Source organism: Lygodium microphyllum, chromosome 7 (genome assembly GCF_053477565.2).
Source record: "Lygodium microphyllum isolate KBCC chromosome 7, Lygodium_microphyllum_v1.1.10, whole genome shotgun sequence".
Taxonomy (NCBI): domain Eukaryota; kingdom Viridiplantae; phylum Streptophyta; class Polypodiopsida; order Schizaeales; family Lygodiaceae; genus Lygodium; species Lygodium microphyllum.
In genome coordinates, this window is record NC_141141.1 from 69479258 (window position 1) to 69506047 (window position 26790).

The window sequence follows — 26790 nt, forward strand, 5'->3', positions numbered from 1 at the left end:
GACAGGTCAAAGAGTTGCTGCACTACCTAAAGCATTTTCTGCAGATATCGAGGCTCTGAAAGGGACATTGCATAGTGGTTCTCCAGAAGCTAGGCCTTTACAGGAAAGTAGTCCTGCTTATTCTTCGAGAGGCCAGCAGGCACGAAGGACCTCTGCTGACAGTGAAGGTCATATTTGTCCATCAAGTCAAGAATCAAAGAAAAATGAAGAAAAAGAGAGATCGCAGAGAAAAATCAACAAGGGGAAAGATTGCTCTGCTGTGAAGTTTTATACATCCAATGGATCCATGAAAGAAAGAAATGGAATTAAAGAGAGAAATCTTGAACACACTAAGTAAGTTTTATGTAAGATTCACATTGCAATCTGTTCTGGTCATACTTGCCTGTTGGTTTTATGTCTTCTCATTCCGAAATTTTTCTATGTACATGAGCTTTCCACGTTGAAGCATAAGATGTTGGTAGTGTTAAAATGCATATCACCTTTCTCTAAGACCTTAGGAACTCAGAGTACCAATAGCTCTGACCCTGGCAAGCTGGAAGCTGAACAACTTTCTCACAGGCTCTCTTGCAACTCACTGATTAAGGTAAGAACTTACACTAGAGCCCCTTGCTGCCTCACCTGAGCCACCTGCGACCTTTCCTGCCTGCTGTCACCATCAGAGTGACCAGCCTTGAAGTGCCACCTGTCATGCAGCCTTGTGCCAGACTGTCACCACGTCATCAATATCTTACACAAGTTTGTCATTCTGTTCCTCCTGCACCACATGTTATCACAGCCTGACCCGTAGCCCTTGGCTTGCACACCCGGAGTTTGCATAACTCATCATGAGCTCTCCCAACCACTCCAATGGAATCGATAAATTTTGTGGGGAAAGTGTCACAAATTGCTTTTGCTTGGCATGGCCATTGCAAGAGGGCAACATCCTTGACATTAAGGGGGACTTTTTGCCTTGTTAAAATATTATTTAAATGATCATCAAAGTAATTTTATTTGAATGTAAAATTCTGATTTGTAACTAGACGTTGGCCATGCAACACACATGTGCTAAGACCTTTCCATCACATACATAACAGTGTGGATTCTGAAATGAGTTATAACTTTCAGTGGGGTTTGTAACCAATTTCCATGGTCTCTTAGTTGAGATTGAGAGCCATGCTTTGGGTTTCGGCCCCATGCATTGTACATCCATGACATGCTGGCCTTTGATCAGCTTCTGAGCCATGCACATGCATCTCTAAATGATGCCTAACTCTGAGTTCATGAGCTTGTCTGTAAGACATGCCATTTTCTAGTTACAAATAAAATTTTTTACTTTGTATGTCTTCTCTCAAGAAGCTTTTGTATTGGACAAAGGGGGCGTGTTGGTTGCCCAATGGTCCACCAAGAGTGCAGAGGTGGTAAAGATGTGCTCTAGTTTATCCTAAGAGGTCTCCCCAAAGCAACAATGGCATTTGTTAATGGGTGCATGTTGGCCGTCCAAGAACCTACCAAGACTACAAAAACAATAGTAATCTTCCCTTAGGAGCCCAAGTATTTTAATTTACATTTTTTTGCTACACTTTACTTTTCCTTTTCTTTTTCATTTTTATCCCCAAATTCTCTTTAGTGAGTTTCTTGGGGAAAGAAAAGAACGGTTAGCTCACATGCTTGTCAACAAGAAACCTACCCAACCACCCGCAAGAGTGTCAATGCTGAGGTATGGGATGGGGAGGGTGGTGGCAATTCGGTTGTGACAATTTGAGATCAATGGATGATGCTTGGGGTATTTGCTCAAAGGTCTAAAAGGGTAAAGCATGCTACACAATGCATGGTGTTTTGCTTGAGAAGGGGATCATAAATACAAGTGTTCCACTTCCAATTGTATGAAACATAAACACAATGTATATGCGAAAGGAGTATGCAACAAGGTCCACTCAAGCAATGCCATCGTAGGGGTGCCACGCAAGAAGTGCCCTTTTACAATAAGTATAATGTATCCATGCACAAATAGGAGAAAAAGTTAATGAGAAATATGTAAATGATATACCAAACCTTGAAAGTATAATGGAGAAGAGGTAATCCTCCTCCGAGTTGATGTTGATGGTGGAAGAAGAGCCACGACCTGCCCCCTAACTTGATGTTGAGGGGGAAGGACCTATATTCGATGTTGTTGCACAAGCGTTGGAGTGTTAGTTGATTTTTGACTACCTTTGTGAGGTCAGCATAATTTTGTGTAGATGGGACAAACAGGAGTTGAGTAGTCCCCAACTCAACTTGTTGTCTTGAGAAATGATAGTGCACTCCACATGCCTCGTGTTAGGGGATACAATTGGGTTTTCTACAATGGCGATGACACTTTGGTTGTTGGTGGAGATGGCGGTAGGGGAGTTAGGAGGAAAGTGCAACTTGGTGAGGAGGAACCGAAGGTAGATAGTTTCATAGTTGGCATCATAGAGAGCTCTATTCTTTGCTTTTGTGATAGAAGCTATAACATTGGACTAGGGACCAAGAAACTAGAGCTGATCCGAGAGAGAATGTATAGCCACTATGGGACTTTTGGGTATCATGGTCTCCAGTCAAGTATGAATTTGTCAATCCTTGCAAACTCAATCTAGAATTGAAGTGCAAACCATAGATGTAAGTATCACTGTGATATCTCAAGACACGCAAAGTACTACTGTAGTGAGATGCAGTTTAATATATTATGAAAGAACGGATGTGCAATATGCAAGGTTAGGTCGGGAATCTGTTAGCCAAAGCAGCTTGCCCACTAGTTGTTGTTCAGTAAGAAGTCCCATCATGGAGTGCATCATCCAGATCCTTGGTTAGTTTAGGTGTTGAATCAAATGGAGTGGCCACTTATCTGACACCATCACGAAAGTACTGATTCACTAATTGCAAGGCATACTTTTGTTGTGATACAAAAGTACCATCTGAATGTGGCACAATCTCCATGCCTTGAAAGTAGTTGACCGAGGTTAGCCATCTCAAAATTAGAAGAGAATTGTGCTTGAATGCATGGAATTTTGGAAATATGTGAAATTGTAACGATAAATTCATCTACAAAACCCCCTTTGATGGGATCATAAGGAGAGGGTTTAGAATGATTGTTCCTTAAAGAACCAATCAATCCGATGATACTAGGTCCGCGAGTGAAGTGGGTAAGCCACATAGAACTTCTCTCTAGAATACCATTTGGAAAGGCACTTTTTGCATCCATCTGATACAGTTGCCACTTACGATGGGTAGCCAATGCACAAAATTGAGAAGAAATTACTCAAAAGCATGAAAAAACAAAAGAGAGTGTACAATACAAGATTGGGTACAAAACCCAATCCCTCCAGCCCTGCCCTGTGCATTGAGAGGGCTCTCCTTGATGCTTGCTTTTAGTGATTCAATTTGCCTTGTCCCTAAAACAGCCCTTTACAAAAAGAGGGTGAGCTTTTTGCTAATTGAGCTTGCTTAATTGAACTAGGATTTTGAACCTTCATGAATCCAATAGATAATCAAACTCTAAGGCTCAATAATAGTCCAATACTAATGCTAATACATCTCATATATAATAGTAATCGGCAAATAGTAGGCAACACCGTAAAATTAAATAAACCCATTGGTGTTCCTTCAATGAATAAATTCAATGGTGCCAAAAAATAGAAATAAATATGAGATGATAAAAAATTGGTTGAATGCTTGGCCTAGCATTGGGGACACCTGTCTTTGCACATCAATAAGTTTAACTCTAAATAGAGTTAGTGTGAGAATCCATATAAATAAATCATTTCTCAACAACATTAAAAATAGAAATTATTAAACATCAGTTGTCACCAAAAACAAATAATCAAGGGATACTCCAAGGGCACCTGACTGCCTATCATTTCAATTCGCACTATCTATGGCTAGCTTGATTTATTTGACTTCATCTCAAAAAGCTATTCTTGTCTGCAGGACACGCTAGACAATATTGAACTATTCAGGGGTCTTGTGTATTAATTAAACTCTTTTGGATCACATAATCAGTTCTATCTGACTAGTTCCTTTAGTCACTATCTTTAGAATTTGGGTTGGGTATAGAATAGGTGATCCAACCTGTTCTTGATGAAGTAGCAATGAGGATGACTGTGTATTGCATATTGTGTTATAGCTATCATTTATTAACCTGCAACATCAATTGACAATCTCCAAATATGACTTAGATTTACTAACCTCTATACATTTGACAAGGAGATAGAGAGCATTTTTGGCTTCCCTCCCATCACATGCTGCTGGATGTCATGTAAGAAATTTTGATATTAAGTGCTTCACCTATACAGGTTGAGGAGAAGCCTATGGTCTACAAGCTAGGGGGTTTGGGAAGCCAACTTGAAGCTAGCCCCATTTTGCTTTTTGGTGTACCCTACAAAAGGCCTTGTTAATTGTTCTGTGGTTTCTCCAGAAAATCGTTTTTTCCCCGAACAATCTTGATTTAATTCAACACAATCTTCTACATGTACCCCATTCTCTCTCTGGGCTCTTATTTTGTGCAAGTTGAAAACTTTTTATTTATACCTTTTTTATTCAGTAAACAGTTTTGGCAGGTCTTTTATTTTGAGCTTGTGTTGATATCATTTTCTTCAGCGGTTAAATGAGCAGTTTTTAAATCACATTATAATTCATATGTCTATGTCTATGCTGCAGAGAATTGCAAAAAGGCTTGCCTCTTCGGCTTCAACCTGTTTTGGCAAAAAGCCAAACTGTAAAATCTAACCTCAGAAAGGTTCTTACATTCACAAGCAGACTTAGCCTTCAAATGCAATATGGCTGTCTTCTGGCATTAAGTACTGTTGTTTTACCTGGCAGCAATCTGCTCGTGTTTCTGATCTGGTGCACACTAATGGTCACAGCTTTTCAGGGAAACGCAGGCATTCAGGCCCTATTGGCACAACACTGGTCCGTTTTGTATTTTTTGAATACATGCATTGGGCATTCTGCATTCTTGGGTGGATGTGAAACAAGTTAGAGTAAACTAAGCTAAATGTAAACTATCATTTGAAAAGGACTTCTGTTCAAGAACCTTTCTCTTCAAGGTCACGGTTTCTGTATTGATCTGGAAGCTCAACAGCTAGCACGTGTCTTTAGGATACGGCAATGGAGCTTTCAGACGATGAAGAGCAAGGAGTATCAAGTGATACAGCCATTGACTCAGCAAGGAGTCATCAGCATCGGTATGAGTTACGCAGTGATTCAAAAGGGTATGTCTAAAGGTAGTGAAGCAGTCATTTTACTTGATTTTTATTGTACATCCAGAGCATATTCCTAACAATAAATTTGTTGGACAGGAAAAGAGGTCTCAGCATTGCATACCCAAGGTATTTTATGATATGGTCCTTTCTTAAACTGATTTATGACCTTGCAAATATGGAGTTGATAACTCATGTGTTAAGTATGAATGTAGTTTCGATGTTAAGTTTTTAGTCATTTGTTTATCTTTAATTGAGTCTCAAACTTATCACAATTGTAACATGGGAGAGTTTCAACTGCTTTTTAAAAGTTTTTAGACACCTTTGGCATCAGGCACATTCATTTGATTCTACTTCAGTAGAGATGTTCAATTTCTTCCTCTTCTAAAGTTTCCAATTCAACATTTGGTGGTTTGCTTATGAAATACCCTCAGAAAGATCCTAGTCCTTGAAACTCCATCTTTTGTTTGTGCAGTAGGTCACCTTTTCAAAGTTTTGTTGTTCCACATGATTAGCATGTCAAGCCTTTCATTGTGCCTTGTCCACTGTATGTATTGCTTTTGTTGAATTGTCTGATTTCGTCCTGTTACATGCATGGACATCTGAGATGGATGCCATAGCATTGGTCATAGCCTTGGCTCACTTAGTGAATAGGTGAGAATTAAGAGGACTCAGTTACTCGTCTGTGCCACATAGAGGAAAATCGCCACACTTGAACCGTGATGTCTGTACACTAGGATGGTGTGCGTGTGGCCTGTAGACTGTTATGCATGCTTGGAATTTTAAATGTTTTAATGCTTGCTATCATTGTTGCAAGGTTGTATAATAGTGGTGTTCAATGTAACTGCGAAACATTTCACCCTTGAGATGCAGTATTTCAGCATGGAATGTTTCACCCCTGGGTAGGTCTTAAGTGAAGCACTGTGTGGAATGATAATTTGCACATTTAAAGTGTGTATATTCAGCATTTTTTAATCCATTGGAGTGAAATGGTAGGGCCTAGGCAAAAAACTACATACTGGAAGGTCTAATTTGTGAAACACGTTTGACGTTTTATGCCTGGTGAAATGTGTTTCAGGGTTACCATGTTGGTGTTAGAGTATACTCATATTTGTTTGTTGACTATTGTGATTTACTACCACACTAAAAAGGATCTCATTAATGCTCATATTGAAAGCACAAACTACAATCAAATGTTTTTGTTCATACAGGTAGTGGAATTTGTTCTGCAATCAAATGTTTGTGGTTCATACTGGGTAGAAACATTTCTTAACATGTTTCACGTTTCATGCCTGGTGAAACACGTATCATGATTACCATGTTGGTGTTAAAGCATGCTCATATTTGTTTGTTGACTATTGTGATTGACTAGCACACTAAAAAGGATATCATTAATGCTCATATTGAAAGCACAAACTACAATCAAATGTTTTTGTACGTATAGGTCAGTGAAATTTGTTCTGCAATCAAATGTTTGTGGTTATGACTGGTTACGGAAGTTTGATCATGCAATAAAGTATGCTGAGTGTGATCTTATGGCTTTATAGTGCTGATGCAGAAGCTGTTGAGGTTCGAGAGTCAGACATGGCACATTTGAATAATGAGGAATTTTTGAATGATACAATTATCGACTTTTATATCAAGTAAATTTCTGCCCACCCTTTAGTCCAATTTGTTTTTCTTCTGAAGTCCTTAATTTCACTTTAAATTTGTAGCTTTTGTAATTTTAACTTCTTTTCATAGAATCGTATCTCTCTTTTGGTTTTTATATGTACCATACCTAAATACGATGTGTGGGCTATTAGTATTATAGAGGTTATGTTTGTTGTAGACATTGATGCAACTCTCAATTTGTGTAGCTATGTGAAGAGAGCTTGATAGCTCCAAGATCTGGCAAGGTGTTCAAGAGAAAAGGTAGGATGAAAAAAGGTCACATGGGTAGTACCTTAGATCACAAGTTTCTTGACATTAAGTACGATTTGACAATGAGTCCAAGAGAAAAGAGGTTTCCTAAAGAGCATTGTTAGTCGGATGTGTGTACTTGGGAAGCTAGCTGACTTGACACTTGGATGTGGGATTGATGGAGTGTGCTAGTGCGGGGGTTGTGTGCACTGTGCATTGGTGTGGACATTGCCAAATATGCTTTCCTTTCTCTCTCTCCCCCTTGGTCCCCCCCTTGCAAACAGGATAGGTGTTTGGTAGAAGAAAGAAAGAGGAAAGAGAAACCCAACATGTGCTCAAGTGTTCAGTGCATGGTGGTGTGTGCTAGTGCGCACGTGCAAAAAAAAGATCAGATGGATAGTACCTTAGACCACAAAATGTATCCGAACGTGATGCAAAAAGATAAGAACGGGGACACAAATGACAGAAGTCAGAAGCTTCGAAGGCAAGAAGATGAGATGAGACTCTTTGAGTGGAATACTGCTCTAATATTGAGTAATGCTTGCTATCTCTTGTTTCTCTTGTTGTTGTAAGCTTACAATGGGTTCCTTATATAGGTTTTGGATAGAGAAGCAAAAGCTTTCCTGCATAAAGAGATAAGCTCGTATCTTTGAGTGTGGGGTGACATGTAAATGTAGATGCCTTTCTACATGAACAAATATTGGGCTTTGTTACAATCAATAAGAATATTGTACATCAGTAATATTTTGCTTTGCTTTTGCTAAGGTGGTTTCTTGGAAAGAAGATCGGCCACAATATTTTGTATTCCTGGCACATGCTCGAAGGTGACATCTAGAGCATCGAAAAAGAGTGACCAGCGAAGTAATCTTTTATTTCCAATTTCATTCGGGGCCCTTTTGGTTAGATAGCTTGGTACATGCTTTAAGTAGTGCGGATGGTGAAGTGGACAAATTCAATGAAAAAGCGAAAGGCTTTGATGGCCTTTATCATTGCTAATATCTCTCTGTGAGATAGAAAGGGTAATTCTTTTGAGTGCCTGAGAATATTCTTGAGGCATATCGGCATGGGTACAGTTCTGCAGATTCTTCTTCATAGAGGCATGCTCCCCAGCCGGAATTTGAAGTATCCGTATACAAGATGAGAGGATGGACGGATGACAATCTTAAGGGTGGAAGATTGCTAATTAATTTCTTTATGCTCTGAATGGCCATTGTGTGAATTTCCTTCCAGTGGAAATTATCATTTCTTAACAAAGGATACAAATCTTCTTTAACACACGATCCTGGAACTGAATTTGTCCTTGATTTATCTCAATTCCCAAAAATTCAATTGAGGTTTGAAACCTGGTGGATTTTGTAGGTGACAGGACTATCCTTGTATTTTCCACTGCGTTAGCAAACTGTGAAAGATGGTCCATCTTAGACTGTATTAGAGAATACCAAGATGTCATCTATGTAGGTGAGGCAAAAAGGAAATTTGCCAAAAACGGAATCCGTCCATTCTTGAAACTTTGTTGGGGCGACCTTGATTCCGAAGAGAGGACAGCCCACTGGTAGTGTACTTGGGGGACATAGAAGGCGGTCTTGTATCTGTCTTCTACATTTAGAGGCAATTGCCAAAAGTCAGATTTAAGATCAAATTTACTAAATACATTTGCTTTTTTTTATCCTTTTCAACAATAGGTCCTTTAAACGAATTGGATGTTCATGTCCAATCAAATACTTGTTGAGTGACTTGTAGTTGATTACCATCCTTTTTTTACCTCTTTTTTGCTCCGAATGCTTGTTGACGTAGAACGCCTGACAAGCCCATGGGGAATTTGTTAGCAGAGTATTTGTCAGCTCATGTGTGAGTCTGAGCTTGATCTGGGCTGGGCATTTTTATTAGGTATTTTAGGTATTTATTCTAGTGTGGCATTTTATGCCAGTGGAGCATTTTATGTACCAGATTGCTCCCCACTTTTCAGCCTATTTATACTCAGTGGCTCCTCCTCAGTCACTCAGTAACTTCACCATCTGCAGACTCTGTAGAGAGAGGAGCCAGTGCCAGTGCCCACGCAGCCAGTGACTCACTGTTGTATGCGGCTATCTCGTGTTCAGATATATGGATTCCATTTCCCGTGCATACGTCTGAGTTCTCATCTGTATCGTGTTCTTTCTTTCTCTTTTTGTCTTGTGTTTCAGCAGTTTATTTCAGCACATGTTTATGCTTCCACCGCTGTTCCACTTCTGACATGGTATCAGATTTCAGGATCTGTGCTCCTGCTGTGTTTTCTTGCTGATTTTAGGACTGGACTGTTTTGTACCCCTACTGATCAGACGACTGCTGTAGCAGCCAGGTGACCTGTTTTGGGGCTGTTTCAGCCTGCGATTTCTGCAGTTTTGCCATCGCCTGCTGCCTACGCACCCTTTGCTGCCTGCGTTTTCCATCAGCAGCTGCTGGCGACAGTTTTCTACCTGTTTTTCTGCAGTTTACAGCCTGTGTTTTGCAGATTCAGCATCTCTCGTGGCTGGGTGACTGTTAATTCAGGCCGTTTTTGCTGTTTTTGGCAGTTTTTGACTGTTTTTTTGACTTTCTGCAGCAGATTTTGTCTTCTATTGATCAGATTTTGGGTTATATTGCATGTGAACTCTCATTTTCTGCAGTCTGTGCTTGTGTTTTGGCTGTGTTTCCTCTCTAAATTCCATCTCTTCTCTACTTCTCTTCTTATCCTCTCCGTATGGCTCCTCTGTGCACTTCCACTGATGATAAGTTACATGGACCTGATTATCTCACATGGAGTGCTGTCATGAAAGCTTGGTTTGTGCAGAAGCGGTTATGGTATATCGTCTGTGGAGCTATTCCTCGACCTCTCCGTCCTTTTCCTCTTCCTGAAGACTTTGATGAGGACCGCCATGAGGAAGCGGTGCTCACATGGGACTCGGACGATGCCCGTGCTTACTCGGCGTTGCTTCGGTGTATTTCTAAAGCGGTCTTACCGGCGATTACCTCCTGTAAGACATCTCCTGAAGTATGGTAGAAGTTGCAGCAGATGTACGAGGCACCTTCCACCATGCGGGCCGTCACACTTTATGGCCAGATCCAGCAGATGAAGTTTGAGCCGAAAGATACTATTCAGTCTTTTCTTCTTCGTGTTACGCAGGTACAGGACCAGCTTCGGCACATGCAATTTGCTCTTCCCGAGGCGCATCTCGTCGGGACGGTCCTCTACAAGCTCCCCCCGGAGTTTGATGGAGTGGCCGATGCTTTGCGGGCGCAGACATCATCGACTCCTGTCAGTTTTACACATATGACCTCGATGCTTCTTGAGCATGAGACATCCTTGCGATTACAGGGGCGGCTTCCGGCACATTATGGAGGCGAGGCTTATGTAGCTTCAGAGAGGGGTGACAGGAAGAAGAAGTCGAAGGCCCAGTGTTACCACTGTGGCACGAAGGGACATTTGCGGAAGGACTGCAAGATGTTAGCGGCTTCCAGGAAGAAGGAGCAGAAGACGAAGCGGGATTTGACTCTACCGATGTGTCATCTCCTTCATCAGACTCCGACTTAGATCCTCCGACCAAGGTGAAGTCCAAGGCGCGGAAGGGATCCTCTTCTTCGGATCGCGGGAAGGGCTTGGTGGCCCCTTCCTCGGCTGCTTTCTAGTGGTGGTGATGAGATCATCCCTCACGACTCTCTTGTGCCAGAGAGGGAGTGTGAGCGGGTGTTCAGATGGGGCAGCCGTGCCTCATCTATACTTTTATACAGGTGCACAGGTTCCAGAGAGGGACGTACCTGACGCATCGACTTCAGTCTGGCGGAATCAAATCCTGGAGCTGGGATTGATATCCAGGTTTATGATGAGCTGGTTATCTGACAGAGAGCGGGAGGCTTTCGTCTGGCGCTCACATGAGGGGACACTTTGGCGGTCTGGCCAAAGGCGGGGAATCCATGGTCACATATGTTCAACGGCATTTTTGACAGGATGGTCTTGTATGCTATTGCGAGACATTGGTGACGGACACAGAGATATGCTATGATCTTCTCTATTTTCAGGTGTTTGATCCGATCGACATCGACATCAGATTCTCTCCGAGGCACCTTGGTGGTGGCTTGATCACCCACTGCTTAGGTATCCATGGTTCTACTTGGTGGTTCTATGTTGTATAGTTTCTGCTCCCTTTTCATCGTACTATTGTATTGTATCAGATCACCCATGATCTGAGAGAGGGTGTTAGCAGAGTATTTGTCAGCTCATGTGTGAGTCTGAGCTTGATCTGGGCTGGGCATTTTTATTAGGTATTTTAGGTATTTATTCTGGTGTGGCATTTTATGCCAGTGGAGCATTTTATGTACCAGTCGGCCAGTATTAATGCTGGCCGACCAGCATTTATTGCTCGCCACTTTTCAGCCTATTTATACTCAGTGGCTCCTCCTCACTCAGTAACTTCACCATCTGCAGACTCTGTAGAGAGAGGAGCTAGTGCCAGTGCCCACGCAGCCAGTGACTCACTGTTGTATGCGACTGTCTCGTGTTCAGATATATGGATTCCATTTCCCGTGCATACATCTGAGTTCTCATCTGTATCATGTTTTTTCTTTCTCTTTTTGTCTTGTGTTTCAGCAGTTTATTTCAGCACATGTTTATGCTTCCACCGCTGTTCCACTTCTGACAGAATTGGTTGGCTCAATCAAACCTTTTGCCAAAAGAGATTCTATTTCTTCCTTACAGAGTATTAAGTCTTTTTCTTTCATGCCGAGGTGAACTGCCTTTGTGGGTACAACATTTGGCTGGATTGGCAAGGAGATGGCAAACTTTTTTTTTTTCTCTGTATATTAAAGGGCCTTTGTGCATGAACTGTTTGAGGTGTTCATGCATACTTTGTATCTTTTCAGCATATTTTTTCATTTCTAAATTTATCCAGTGTTCCCTTGCATTTACTTTGGTAGGATTAGTGGCTTCAACTATTGAATAGACTGATCTACCAACTTTGGACAATAGAGGCAATTTTGCCTTCTTACCTTTATATGAGATACCAAAAGAGTTTGACCAAAAAGTGTAGGGTACAAGATGTTGTAGTATATCCGTACCTAGCTGAATCTCAATGGGTACCTTCACCTTTCCAAAATGCAGATAAGCTTGGGTAACATGTGTGAGGGTGATTTTCTTCTTGTTTGACATCTGCACTATGATTGGAGTGGTGGCTTTGATGCACTTCTTTGGGAAAAGCTCAAATGGAGCTATGGTTAAGCTTGATCTTGTATCAAGCAAAGCATCCACATATAAAGAAAACTGAGGCATGTTTTTCAGTTGGATGCATACTATTGGAATGGGTCCGCCTGCATTCAGTGCATTAACCTTGTATGCCTTGGATTTGGATAGCCTTATTTAGTTAGTAGGGTTTGTTGATGGTGTAGTAGTAGAAGAAGGTATAGCTTGAGACATTGAGAGCATACCATGAAAAGTTGAGGGCATACCATAGAGTTCTCTAAGTATGGATGTAGTTCCTTGGGCAAGTTCTTTCTGACTTGAAAGAATTCTTCTGTACACTTTGCATAATGAATGTAGCTCCTATTGCATTTGCAAAAAAACACTTACTATTTCTTTGCCAGTTTGTTGTGTATTAGTAGTTGTAGGTGAAAGGGATTGGAGAAGTTGAGAAGCAGTTCTGGGTTGGTGAATGTTCTCCAGTTTATGTGGCAAAAACATATTGGCTTGGCTCTTGGTCTTTGGACCTAGAGTTCTTGGTTTTGGCAAGTCATACAGATTAGCAAAGAACTCTTGCTTGAGCTTGTTCTTATGCTTTTTGTGCTTGAAGGAGAACGTGTTTGATTTGTCAGACTCACTTGATGACTCAATAGAAGCAATTTTTACCTGCTTTCCTTTTGACTTCTTTGAAAAGTCATTTCTGGGATAGGAATTAAAAGTTGAAGACATGAATTTATCTTCATTTCCACCTGGAAAACAAGTTCCATGAGCATTAACAGGATGAAAACTTGTAAGACTGATTGTATCTTTATCTGTTACTTCAGTAGCATCAGATGCAGTATCTTCTGTTGAAGAGTCCCTTGCTGCATGCCAAGATTGGGGTGAATCTGATTCAGTTTCTATTTTTGATGTTGTCTCTGACTCAGTGGTTGATGAAGTACTTGGTTCTTCCTCCTCTCAGTCGTATCATCATAAGAGTAACAATTCTCAATGCCCGTAGAAAACGTCTTATGAAGAGCTAGTATCAAAAAAATGCATATTGACTTTTGCAGAATTATTTTGCTCTTTTTCCTTCTTTGAGTGTTTGTTTGCTAGATGTGAAGGACTGCTGCGAATGAAGTATTTAAGATATTTTTTCTTTGATTCTTTTTGATTTTCCTTGTATTTGTACTTTGCTTTGCCTTTTGCTTGCTTATAGGATTTTCTTGAATACCTTGAGTGTTTATGACCATTAGTATAGTCTTGTTTGTTGGAAAAGGACTTGGAATGAGAGTAATTTTTGTGATACCTGGATGAATATCGATGCCGATGATGGTGATGACTATACTTGTAGCTGTTATCACAATTGCATTTGTCGCATCCAAAATCCATATCAAATTTGTGAGCTTGCTTGCAAAGAGACTATGGGAACTCTTGGTTTAATTGAGTCATCTTTTGGAGATGACAGACTTCCTTAATTGTCTGCTCAATGGTTTGGATTATCTCGCCGACGCTATCTGTGAGATCCTTGTTTTCATTTTTCATCTTTTGCTTACAATAAAAGGGGATTGGCTCTGGAAAAGAACAGACTAGATGTTCTTTCATAGTATTGTCACGGGCTCCTTATTCCTCGTACAAAAGATCTCTCATATATATTAACTATTATTTATACATGCGAGGATCACAAAGCTTTGATTTAAAGAAAGCTTCCCTAGCTTCCAATACATCGTCTAGCTTGTTTCCTACTAGTTCTCCTAGTAACAATTCAAAGAAAATTTGTCTAAGATCAGGACTTTGTTCAATAGCCAATTTTACCTGTGGATGAATTGATGTCCACTAGTGTTTGAGACCTCCCACAAAACCATGGGTTATGACGTTGAGAATATCAATCCTATATTTGTTTGTGGTTTCTCAACTATCTTTTGGCCAACATAGGCGTATATCATGTAAATCAGTAATTTGATTTCTTCTGATGTCTTCCCATCAATGGACCAAATAGGAAATGATCCAACATTTTTAGGTACTCCAATCTTCTTATAGAAGTCATTATGAGAAGTCTTTGATGTGGAAGCCGTACTTGTGGCATTTAGTGGTACAGTTACGGTGGCCAAGGTAGGGTCATAAGGTTGATGATAATGATGACTATGGGCATTCATATGTGATCTGAGTATTGAAGTAGGTGATGTTTTTGACCTATGAGGATTAATGGGGGTAACTTCTTCGTCTATGACACTTTCTCCGTCTTCGTCTAAAGAGGTAATGGCATATGCTCTATTTTACTCAAAATAAGCCTGATCGTGAAAATACCATGCAGGTAATGCCATAGGAGGAAGATGTGGTTGATTATGTTCTATACTTTCTCCTAAAATTCTAGAATCCAATCTTTTGTGAAGATGGCAGGTAAGCTCATTATTATCCCTTTCTTCTAGATCAATGCACAAGGGCATTTGATCTAGAACTTTGTTTTCTTCCCTTTGCCTTTAAAGCTTTTTGACATCAAGATCTATCTCATCAAAAGCTTTTTGTAGTCAGTCTCTGATCAATCAGGAAACATGAGCTCAAGATATTCAGCTAGTTCAGTTGCTGTGGAGCCTGGCTGAATGGGTTTCTAAAACAGTCCTGGTGGTATAGACCATGAACCAGTGGCTTGGTTATGTATTGCTGCTACCATAGGGCAATAGGTATCCTGGATTTCTTATAGAATGTCTTCTGGGTAGTCTGTGTCTTGCAAATTCTCATAGCAATATAAATCCTTTTCAGGGAGAATCGATATAGTGGGGTTTTCTGTAGACTTGGAGGTTCCTTCCCCAGTGGGTATAATTTCTTTCTTTTCCTTTGATAGACGTATACATATTCAAAGTTCCTGATGAGGGAGAAGAGAAACGTGTTGTCCATCCCTTTTGCAATCTTTTGTTTGAGAAGTTAGACTAATCTGTCGTACTGCTTGATGTAGGCACTAGTGTTGAAGAAACATGGGATGGTACTAGTGTGGCTGGTTTTGCAATCATGTTCTTTTGCATTTGCTAACATAGGGCAAATAGCTGATCTGAGATCTGCTGCAAAGATTCCATTTTTTCAATAAGACCTGTAAGGGCAAGGTGTGTTCAATTGATTGCTTGTATTTCTGCTGTCCAAGAACTATTATCGTGGGGTCGCAGATAAGGGGTTGCCTTGTACTGATTACTTTCATATTCAAAGTCTTGAGTGACGTTAATCACAGAAGATGAAGCTCTTTCAATTAGCTTCTTACAATGTTGGCAAACACCATGGATGACTTGATCATGAGAGCATGGTTGAGTATGAAACTTTAATGTGTTGGCTTTTTGAGAGGGAGAAACTCTCAACTGTGGTTGTATTATGGCCTTTGAGGATGAGGAAGATGACTGTTCTGGAGGAGAGTTATTGATCATTTGTTTCTATGGAAGTAGTAGTGTCTTCCCTTTTATGTTTTGGACTTTCATGATTTTTGGAGGAAGTAATTTTTTTTTTCTAATAGAGGAAATATTAAGTTGCCATTCATTCGGCAACTCTATTTCAGACCAATTTACACAGTCAGGCAAAAACCTTTGTGTAATCTTGTCTGATTTCATGATAATAGTTTGACCCTTATCATGAGATTAGTTCACTCCTTCTATGACTCTAGGAATGGCTAGAGACATACACCTGAAAACCATTCTATACTGGATTACAAGATATGCTGATGTGTAATCCCATTGTTCTGATGTGCAACATAAGTAATTCTGGTAGATAGGGGTCATCTATTGCTATTACATAATTGGTATCAGAAACATCACCTACTTCAATACTCAGATCACAGATGAATGCCCATAGTCATCATCATCATCAGCCTTATGACCCTACCTTGGCCACCGTAACTGTACCACTAAATGCCACAAGTACGGCTTCCACATCAAAGACTTCTCATAATGACTTCTATAAGAAGATTGGAGTACTTGAAAATGTTGGATCATTTCCTATTTGGTCCATTGATGGGAAGACATCAGAAGAAATCAAATTACTGATTTACATGATATACGCCTATGTTGGCCAAAAGATAGTTGAGAAACCACAAACAAATATAGGATTGATATTCTCAACGTCATAACCCATGGTTTTGTGGGAGGTCTCAAACACTAGTGGACATCAATTCATCCACAGGTAAAATTGGCTATTGAACAAAGTCCTGATCTTAGACAAATTTTCTTTGAATTGTTACTAGGAGAACTAGTAGGAAACAAGCTAGACGATGTATTGGAAGCTAGGGAAGCTTTCTTTAAATCAAAGCTTTGTGATCCTCGCATGTATAAATAATAGTTAATATATATGAGAGATCTTTTGTACGAGGAATAAGGAGCCCATGACAATACTATGAAAGAACATCTAGTCTGTTCTTTTCCAGAGCCAATCCCCTTTTATTGTAAGCAAAAGATGAAAAATGAAAACAGGGATCTCACAGATAGCGTCGGCGAGATAATCCAAACCATTGAGCAGACAATTAAGGAAGTTTGTCATCTCCAAAAGATGACTCAATTAAACCAAGAGTTCCCATAGTCTCTTTGCAAGCAAGCTCACAAATTTGATATGGATTTTGGATGCGACAAATGCAATTGTGATAACAGCTACAAGTATAGTCATCACCATCATCGGCATCGATATTCATCCAGGTATCACAGAAATTACTCTCATTCCAAGTCCTTTTCCAACAAACAAGACTATACTAATGGTCATAAACACTCAAGGCATTCTCCTTGTTTTAACTCTCTCAAACCGCTTCCCATTTTAGGGGTTTTCATCGATTAAGCATTTTTGGGACTCTTCAAGAGGCTAATTCAGCATATAATACTAATTTTAGCTCACCATCCCCTCTTAGGTCCAAAAACTGAGCTAGAAAGTGTCAAGAAACTACATTATTTCAACAATTTTCCTTTTTCATTCCCATATTTGGTTTCAATTTCCTGTCCCAAAAAGGCTTTCTATGGTCTTTCGAGAGTGTTGAAGTGCCATACGAGAGACTTTAGTGGGTGAGACTTGAGATTGTTTGCACCTATTTATACAACACCTCCCATTCATTCTTTATCCAGTTCTTTCACTTGGTGCGACCATCATCTCTCTCTCCTCTCCTTCCATTGTCTCCATCCTTGTTGCTAGGCATGAGTCTCTAGTTTCCTTGGGCTGCGTTTATGGTGGCAGTGGCTTCTCCTCTCCAATTGGTGACCATCCCTCCATCATGGCAGCAACATCCTGAGGGTGGATCTCTTGCGTTTGACATCTATTGCCCTCTTTCTCCACTTGGCGCCTTTCTTTATCATCAGGCATCACCTTTCTTGGCTTTTGGAGTTTGTGTTTGCAGCATCTGGTGGCTGCTCCACCATCTAGCTTCACATCACAACTGGTGTTTCCATCCTCCGAAGCTCTTTGTTCTCGCATTTGTAGCTTTTGGCTTCCTCCATCCTCTAGCGATAGTGTACCAGTCCTTGGTAGCATCCAGCCTTTTGTGTTTGGGCTGTCGGGGAGGTTACCTTTATAAGCCACTCTTCATCTCTGCGTTTGCAGATTCAAAGGCTTCTTTGCAGTCTCCTTGCTGTAGGTGACACCTCTTCATCTTTTTGTTTGCAGATTCAGAGGCTTCTTTGGTAGTCACCTTGCTCCAGGGTATTCTTTCTGCTGTGGCACCCTTGTATTAGATTCACTTCATTATTTCATTTTATTCATTTGAGTTTCTCTTTTTTTCTCCCTTGAGTGTTTGTCGTACACACTGTGTTTCTCCCTACAAACCCTACTGTCTCTTTGGTTGCTTAGTCCTTTCTTGAAAGGAAGACTAACCCAAAGTTTTGTGTGTGCTTGTTTTTGCCCCAAGGCATCCCAGCCCAAAGTAGCCAGCGTATTGGACAAAGGGTGCATGTTGGCTGCCCAATGGCCTACTAAGAGTATAGAGACGATGCTAATCTTACCAATGGAGTCCAAGTGGTTAACCTAGAGAGGCATGTTGGCTCCTCAGTGGCCTACCAAGTCTTGCAAAGGTGGATAGAATGATAGTTAACTTTTTTTTTTTCCTGGAGTGTTTGTATAAACAATATGTATTGCGGTCAATTAAGTAATTGATTGGAGACTAACAAATGGTTAGACCCAAGACCTTAACAAAATAAGGGAGCTATCCCTACCACCACTAGGTGTTGGTGATAATGAAATGGACTAAGGATGGGGTGAAGCAAATATGAAGGCTATGTGGAGAGGTAAAAAAGATGGGTGGAAAGCAAGCTAGCAAAGCTAAGAAAGCAAGGGAGATGCCTTGGAGAGTGCCGTGTGCAATGTCACGAAAATGATGGATCCAAAGTCGACTACTCCAAAAGACCGAAAAGGGATAAATGTGCGTAGATGTATGCTTATGAGAATAGAATGCCAAGGTACTGGAGTTATGCAAGAGCCAATGCAAGTGTAATTATGCTCATGCAAAATGCTATGTAATGATGCCACTTGGATAGTGCCCTCGTAGAGAATTGTTTACTTGTCCAAGTGTCCTTTTATAATTGTGGTATCTTAATGATGCCGATGAAGATACAAAGTATAATATACAGCCCCTTGTCAATCGTTAGGTGACGTGAAGTATTTTGTTACTTTCATTAATAATTACTCACATAAGGTTTGGACATATCCCATAAAGCAGAAATCAAAAGTATTAGCTACCTTTTAGCATTGGCATGCTCTTGTTGAGAACCAATTTGGGTATAGGTTGAAATGCCTACAATCTCATAATGGGGGTAAATATGTATCTAAAGCCTTTGACTTTGAGTAGTTTTATGATGAGAAGGGCATTAAGTGTTGGTTGATTGCCTTGTGTATCCCATCCTAGAATGGTACTGTTGAGCATATGAACATGATAATTTAGGAGAGTATTTGTAATATGCTTAGCCAATCAGGCTTACCGCAACATTTTTGGATTGAGGCAATTAGTACTGCTATACATTTGATTAATAGATTCCGAGGCACAGCTATTGACTATCCGGTTGCAGAGGAGATATTGTCTAAAAATTCTCCATCATATGCTCATTTGCGTGTCTTTGGTTGTGAGGCTTTCTATCGTGTTCCCAAGGATAAGTGCAATAAGTTGGATCCTAAGTCAGTGAAATGCATCTTTCTTGGTAATGGAGATGTAGGTGAGATGGGCTATTGCCTATGGGATTCGCAGACTTGGAAAGTCATATGAAGCTATAATGTTGTTTTCTATGAAAAGAAAATGCATAAGTAGCTTGATCAGATAGTTGAGATATGCAAGATGATATTTTAGGAGGAGCCTCTTGTATAGTCAGCTAGATAGCTGCAATTGATGCTCAAGTGGCCCATGACCATGATGTTAGATAAGATGTATAGGTTTCATAGCTTGCTGTGAGAAGTTTTACTAGAGATAAACATCTTTGTGAGCGGTTGGCGCCTTCCATGGATTATGTTATGGTGACAAATGCTGGAGAGTCTCTTACTTATGATAAGGCCATGCACAAAGATGATAGTTACTCTTGGGAGAGGGCCATGTAGTCAGAGTATGACTAATTGTAGAAATATCATATGTGAGATTTGATTCCTTTGCCTAGTGGAAAGTATGCTTTGTTATGCAAGTGGGTGTATAAGTTAAAGAGTATCCCTGGATGCTCCAAGCCGGCATATAAGGTCATATTGATTGCGAAGGGTTTTAAGCAGGAGCATGGTGTTGACTTTGATGAGGTTTTTTCTATTGTAGTCAAAATGGCTACCCTACATTTGGTACTGACTTTAGTTGCTTAGTTAGATTTTGACCTTTATTAGATGGATGTAAAGATGGCTTTCTTACATGAGGACTTGGGTGATAAGATTTATATGCAACAACTTAAGGGCTTTGAGGAGAAAGGCAGGGAACACCTAGTGTGCAAGTTGAGAAAGAGCCTTTATGGCCTTAAGCGTTGAGAAAGAGCCTTTATGGCCTTAAGCAGGCACCTAGAGAATGGTACCACAAGTTTGATACTTTCATGCATTCATAGGGATATACCTGCATTGATATAAATCCGTGTTTACTCATGAAGAAGGCTCGTGATGGCAGCCTTATGATTTTGGTATTCAATGTGGATGATATGTTGATTGTTGGGAGTGCTCATAATGAGCTGGAAGCCTTGAAAAGTCAGGTCAAGAAGAGCTTTGAGATGGACGTAGGACATGCCTCACATATTCTTGGGATGTGTATCATTGCGCAATTTCTCTAAGGGGCTCCTTTACTTGTCCCAAAAGGAGTGCATCCTTCAACGATTTCATATGTAGGATGCAAAGCCTATCAGCTATCCTTTACTTTCTCATGTAAAGGTTAGTTAGACCGATTGTCTATAGTTTGATGAGCAGAAGGCCAAGATGGCCAAGATCCCTTATGCATCCGTAGCAGATAGTTTGATGTATGTCATGATAGCCACTCGCCATCACATAGCATTTGCAATGTGGGAGTTGTGGCATGCTATATGGATATACTTAGTAGGCAACATTGGGATGTTGTGAAGGGCATTGTAAATATGTGCATATGTTATAGTACCTGGGATATAGGAGTCGTGGAATACATTGACTTTGAAAAGCAGGGCATGCAGACAATAGAAAGTCCACCTCTGGCTATGTCTTCACCTTCGCTAGAGGTGTTGTTTCTTAGATGTCCAAGGTGTAGAAATGCAAGGCCCTATCTACTATAGAGGCAGAGTATGCCTCATCCATTGAGGCTTGCAAAGGAGGCTCTTTGGTTAGGTTGTTTGGTGGTAGACCTTGGTATTACTGATGTGGTCCCCACATTGCTTTTGGATTCTATGAGTGCTATTTAGTTGGCGAAGAATGTGGTCTTTCATACGAAGACAAAGCATATTGAGGTGCGTTACCACTTTATCAGAGAGGTGGTTGAGGACAAGTCCCTTGAGCTTGTCAAGGTCTCAATTGACCAAAATCTTGCAGATCTGCTTACTAAAAGTTTCTCAGTGGAGTGTTTTGCCTTCCTTAAGAAGATGATAGGCATTGGATGAGATGATGACTTTTCTCATCTTGTTGTACTTTATGTACATTTGTATATTTGTACATTTTTCTTGTTCTCTTCTCACTAGAGATACATTTGCGTTTAAGTGGGAGGTTGTTGGGGATAAAGGCACCTATGCCTACATTGCATGTGTATTCACTACACTTAGAGTACGTGCACACATGCATACTGCAGGTGCCAGGACTTGTACAACTGTACTTTGCAGGTGGTAGGCGCCTATCACTGTCACTTCATTCGTTATTCTTTTAATGACTAATGGATAAGGGAAGGCTAGTCATGCATTGTAATTTGTGATTGTTAGAGTTTCCACATCTTCTTTCTCTCTCTCTCTCTCTCGCTCCTTCCATAGCTCATTTCTCTCTTGCTTTCCCATGCTCACGTTTCCACTCAAGCTTCTCTCTTCACATTCTCTATCATTCATTTTCTATCAATTAATTACATAATTACTTCATGCATGGGCCAACCCAATGGGTGGGCTGACTTGTGCGGCCATATTCTAGGTCTTGACCAGTTAGTATGCCAATTGTGGCATCAATTTGGCTATTTATAGGCAGCCCCTCCCACTCCACATCATCCATCTATCTGATCATTTGATCATTATGCTAGCCCTCCTCATTCTTGTGTCTTATCCCCTATCTCTAGTAGCTAGCTGGTGCTCAAATTGATGCTCTCACTTGTGTGTTGGGTCAATTATTGCGGGCTTGTAGTCGAGATCTGCAAGTAATCAGTAAGACTGTTGCACCATGGGAGTTGACAAACATGTGTATTGCATACATATGTGCCCAAAAGCACTTATGATACATAGAAACACTAGAATTCTTTGTAATTTCTTCAAAATCTCACAAGCAAGAGATAATAAACTTAAATTTCATTGTTGACAGCATCGAGATTGCTTCAGCAATGTTCCCAATGAGCATTACACATCAATTTTGCCAAAATTCACGAATTTCAGCAAAAGCCCCAAAATTTCATTGACCAATGTGCACAATTTCTTCAATTTCTAGGTCATTGTTATGCATGACCAACATCAAATTTGGGAAAACCCTCAAATTTTCGGGCATAAATATGCACAAATCTCAGAGTTGTGCTTACGCATGTGAACCCCTATCAGTGAGAAGGAGAATAGTCTGCAAAATTAATTAAAAAGACCGACGAAAGAAAACAATGAAAACGTGATTGTTGACTTGGTGTCATGCTTGGCCTGTTGACTCATGTCGTTGCCTATTGACCTGCACCTTACGCTTGGCCTGTTGACCTGTGCTTTACTTGTTTGGTAGAAAACGATTGTCGCCAGTTGTCCTGTTGCCCACGCTGGCTTAAAAAGTGTGACTGACAAAATTGACGGATTAACTAGTTGCTTGGTCAAGACAAACGCTTGCACACACTCCACTAGTTGAGAGGTGAATTGCTTGACTCCTTTGCACGTGCATGGAGAACTAACTCACACTGTCCTCGGGAAGCATGCATACTCTTGCTGCAACTTTGATACCAGTTTGTTGGGATGAGTGCGTAATGAAGTGCAAGACAAAAATGGAGCAGGAGTAGTGTTGAGAGCGAGAGCGAGAGAATCCCCAGACGAGTGTGCGAGTGTGTGTCTGTACATAAGGAATAAAATGTATTTATATGTTAGGTACAAATAAGGGTATGTTCACACTCGTATAAGTTTATACACATGGAGATTAAGGGACTTTACACCTGAAGGGACTTTACACCCAACATGCATCAGCAAAGCGACGGCCTAGAAAGTAGAGGGGAGCTACGATAGCCAACTGAGACAAGTCAAGTGAGCAGGCAACGGGTTGGAGGCAAGTTAGGCGTGACCAAGCAGTGCAGTCGGGCGCGACAAGCCAGCTCAGGTGACAGCCTAGCAAGTAGGTGACAGGTTGGAGGCAGGTGTCATGGCGCCACGATTTGGCGCAGGCGATTGCCTGGTCAACAACGTTAATAGTCTTGCTTTCGTCATTTTTATATTTATTTACATTTTTGCAATCTATTTCCTTCCCAGTGATGAGTATTCGCATGTGCAAGCATAGTGTGAAATTTTGAGCCACAAAATTGGGGCTTTTCCCAATTTTGGGGATTTTAATGCAGAATAGGATAATTTGATTCAAAAATTACAAAATTGGTGCACATTTGCTAGGGAAATTTGGGGTTTTTCACATTTTAGTAAATTTTTGTCAATTTCACTGAAATTTTTTGCACACTGTACCCGAGAAATTAGGGCTTTTGCAGAATTTCATCAAATTGTGCAAGAATTGCTTGGTATATGCACTTAGGTACATGTATTGATGCAATTTTGGTGGATTTGCCTTTGAAAATTTGGGGCTTTTGATCGCAATTGTTGAATTTGTGCCTGAGAATGCATTTGGAGCAGAAATTGCAATAGAATTTTGGGGATTTCACATGCAATTGGTGCATTGGCTGTAATTGAATGTGGAGTACAGTAGCATATATTCTCTTATTTGAAATTTCTTGTTTTTTCGCAGCTGGTTGGTATTGCAGCGTATTGTGGTCATTTGTGTGACATTTGGGCTTGCATTTGCTGACATTTGAGTCGATTTAGTGTTGCAAATCATAGCTGGAAATAATGACAGCAACAACCTTTTGCACATTAAGAAGCTTGAGGGTGCACACAATTTTGCAATATGGCAAAAGTAGTGCTACAATGTCTTGGTGCAGAAGAAACAGGTGAAGCCCATCAAAGCCAAGGAAATAAGACCAGTAGGTATGGAATAAGAAGAGTGGGATGATTCGGATGAGCTTGCACGCTCTACCATAGAGCTCTCATTGTTAGACAACTTGCTCTTTAACATTGAGAAGTTGAATTCTGCATATGAAATGTAGCAAAGGCTTGAGGAATTGTATGCTCTGAAAAGTGGAGCCAACAAGCTTTATTGGCTGAAAAAGTTGATCAACCTTCGTATGAAGGAAGCTATACCCATGTCTATCTATTTGGATGAGTTCACCTCAATTTTTAGTTAGCTGATTGCTTTGGATTTCCACATTGATGATGAGTTCAAGGCTACTTTCTTGCTATGCACTTTGTGTGAAAGTTGGGATACTTTCAGGGCAGCTTTGAGTAACTCAAATGCTCAGCTGTTATATTCTAATGTGGAGAGTTCTTTGATGATGGAAAGACTCAATAGGCAAAATAATTCAGTAAACAAGTCTTCTAATGTAGTGCACACTGGGGGCAGATTTCAATGAAAGGGCAGTTCTGAAAATAGAGCACGTAGCAAGTCTCGTGGCAAAAATGTGGAGTGTCATCATTGTGGCAAGAAAGGGCACTACAAAATGGATTTTTTTCAATTTAAGAAAGAGAAAGGCAAAAACAAAAACAATGAAGATAACAAGGCTAAGAAAAAGGATAACCAACTTGCAAATAAAAGCAGTGTGAGGATAGAGGAGGTAAATGTAGTCACTTATGAGAATGACAGTGAGCATACATTCTCATAAGTGAGCATACACTCCTTGGATATTCTTTGAGTGCACATGCATTGATTGTAGATTCTGATGATGACATGCATACTTGGATACTTGATTATGAGTGGTTTTCTGACTACAATGAACATGCACATGGTATTGTCCACGTTGGGGATAACTATGCATGTAACATTGTAGGTATTGGTAGTGTAAAATTGGAATTTCAGCATGGCTCCATGTTTATTTTGTATAATGTGAGGCATGTACCTCAGCTCAAGAAGAGCCTGATAAGCACATGACAGCTAGATGACGAAGGCTATTACACCACACCACCTTTGGGGATAGCAAATGGAAAATTTGTAAGGACTCATGAGTCATGCATTGTTGCCAAGGGCTCCGAAAGTGATACTTTGTATTCTTTATATGTATCTAGCATGCGCGACCATGTAGTCGCCATAATCGAGCAGCCAAGTGTTTTTTTGTGGCTTAGCCAATTGGGACCCATGAGTCAAACTGGAATGAAATGACTCATGGAATGAAAGTGTTTCTCGTTTGGGTTATTTGCCATCTTTGAGGTCTGCTGATTTTGAACAATGTGATCATTGTATTTATGGTAAGCATGCTCAAACGTCACATAAAAAATCTCTTTTTTTAAAGTCTTCACCCTTAGAGTTGGTACATTCAGATATATGTTAGATGCCAAGGCTATCTCTAGGGGGAAAGAAGTATTTCATTACTTTTGTTGATGATGCCACACACAAAGTATGGTTTTATCCAATCTGTCGTAAAGATGAGGCCTTGAATAAATTTAATAAATTCATGGCACTGGCTGAAAATCAGACTAGCAAGACATTAAAGAGTCCCTCAAGAAGCGTGGTTGGGCAAGCCACCTTCGTATGCTCACTTGAGAGTGTTTGGCATTTGTGTACATTCGCAAGGAAGAACACAACAAACTTGAGGCAAAGTCTTGTAAATGTATTTTCCTAGGATATGTTGATGAGGGTGAAATGGGGTATAAGTTATGGGATCGTGGAAAGGCTGAGGAAGTCAGAAGGGTTGTATTTTGGGAATACGTATCGATAGGACAGCAAAGAATGCCCGCTAGACAGCAGCAAATACCTGCTGTAAATGGCCTTGAAAATGTAGGGAATGATGCTGAAAATGTTCAGCAAGATATTGCCCATGATGTATCACAATTTCAGCAAGAACAGATGCCTTTGGAACAACCAAAACTAGCTATACAGCATGCTAAACCTGCAAAACAGCAAGCTGTTAATGCAAATTTGCCTATCATGCCCATGATGTACCACAATCTCAGCAAGAACAGATGCCTTTGGAACAACCAGAACCAGCTATACGGCATGCTAAACCTGCAAAACAACAAGCTGTTAATGTAAATTTGCAGATTGAACAGCTAGTAAGTCTTGATCATTGGGTCCGCAGGTCAACCAAAATGCAAAGACAACCAGATAGGTTTGTTCTTGGTGTCAATTATGTGGCTGATTATGTCATGTTGATAGATTGTGGTGAGCTGTCATGTTTCAAGGAAGCAATGGATAGGAAAGATAGCAAGAAATGGCATAAGGCTATGCTGTCAGAGATGAAATCTCTCATGAAAAATGGCACTTGGGATTTGATGCATTTTCCTAAAGGGCAAAAAGTGCTACCACGCAAATGGGTTTACAAAATGAAAGTCACTTTTGGTTCTTTGCCAAGGTACAAGGCACGATTGGTTGCTAAAGGGTACAAGCGAGAACAAGGAATTAATGTTGATGAAATTTTTTTCTCTTGTAGTCAACATGACTACTTTGTGAACCATTTTGGGCTTGGTTGCATTTGAAGATATGGAACTCATATAGATGGATGTAAAAACAACTTTCTTATATGGTGATCTGCATGAGGAGATCTATGTGTAACAACTCGAGGGTTTTGTTGCAAAGGGGAAATAGCACACAGTATGTGAACTCAACAAGAGTTTGCATGGGCTGAAATAGGCACCACAAGAATGGTATCGTAAATTTGATACATTTATGCAATCTCAGGGATTCCATAGATCTCAAGTTGATCACTGCATA

The 26790-nt window shown here is 40.4% G+C and overlaps 1 protein-coding gene across 3 annotated transcripts in view; it reads left to right on the forward strand.

Annotated features, from left to right (window-relative positions):
* The window catches only part of LOC148033563 (putative ubiquitin-like-specific protease 2A), a 59700-nt gene that overhangs the window by 24625 nt on the left and 8285 nt on the right, over nucleotides 1-26790 (forward strand). For 2 of the 3 annotated variants that reach the window (XR_015691325.1, XM_087681506.1), the window contains exons 2-7: nucleotides 2-333; nucleotides 4654-4732; nucleotides 4816-4905; nucleotides 5095-5207; nucleotides 5295-5324; nucleotides 6743-6838. Coding sequence is in view for 2 of the 3 variants with exons in the window: in XM_087681506.1 (XP_087537632.1) it covers nucleotides 2-333; nucleotides 4654-4732; nucleotides 4816-4905; nucleotides 5095-5207; nucleotides 5295-5324; nucleotides 6743-6838 (740 nt within the window). In the remaining variant the exon portion in view is untranslated. The remainder of the gene's footprint in view (nucleotide 1; nucleotides 334-4653; nucleotides 4733-4815; nucleotides 4906-5094; nucleotides 5208-5294; nucleotides 5325-6742; nucleotides 6839-26790) is intronic. The other variant, XM_087681507.1, reaches the window with a different exon arrangement.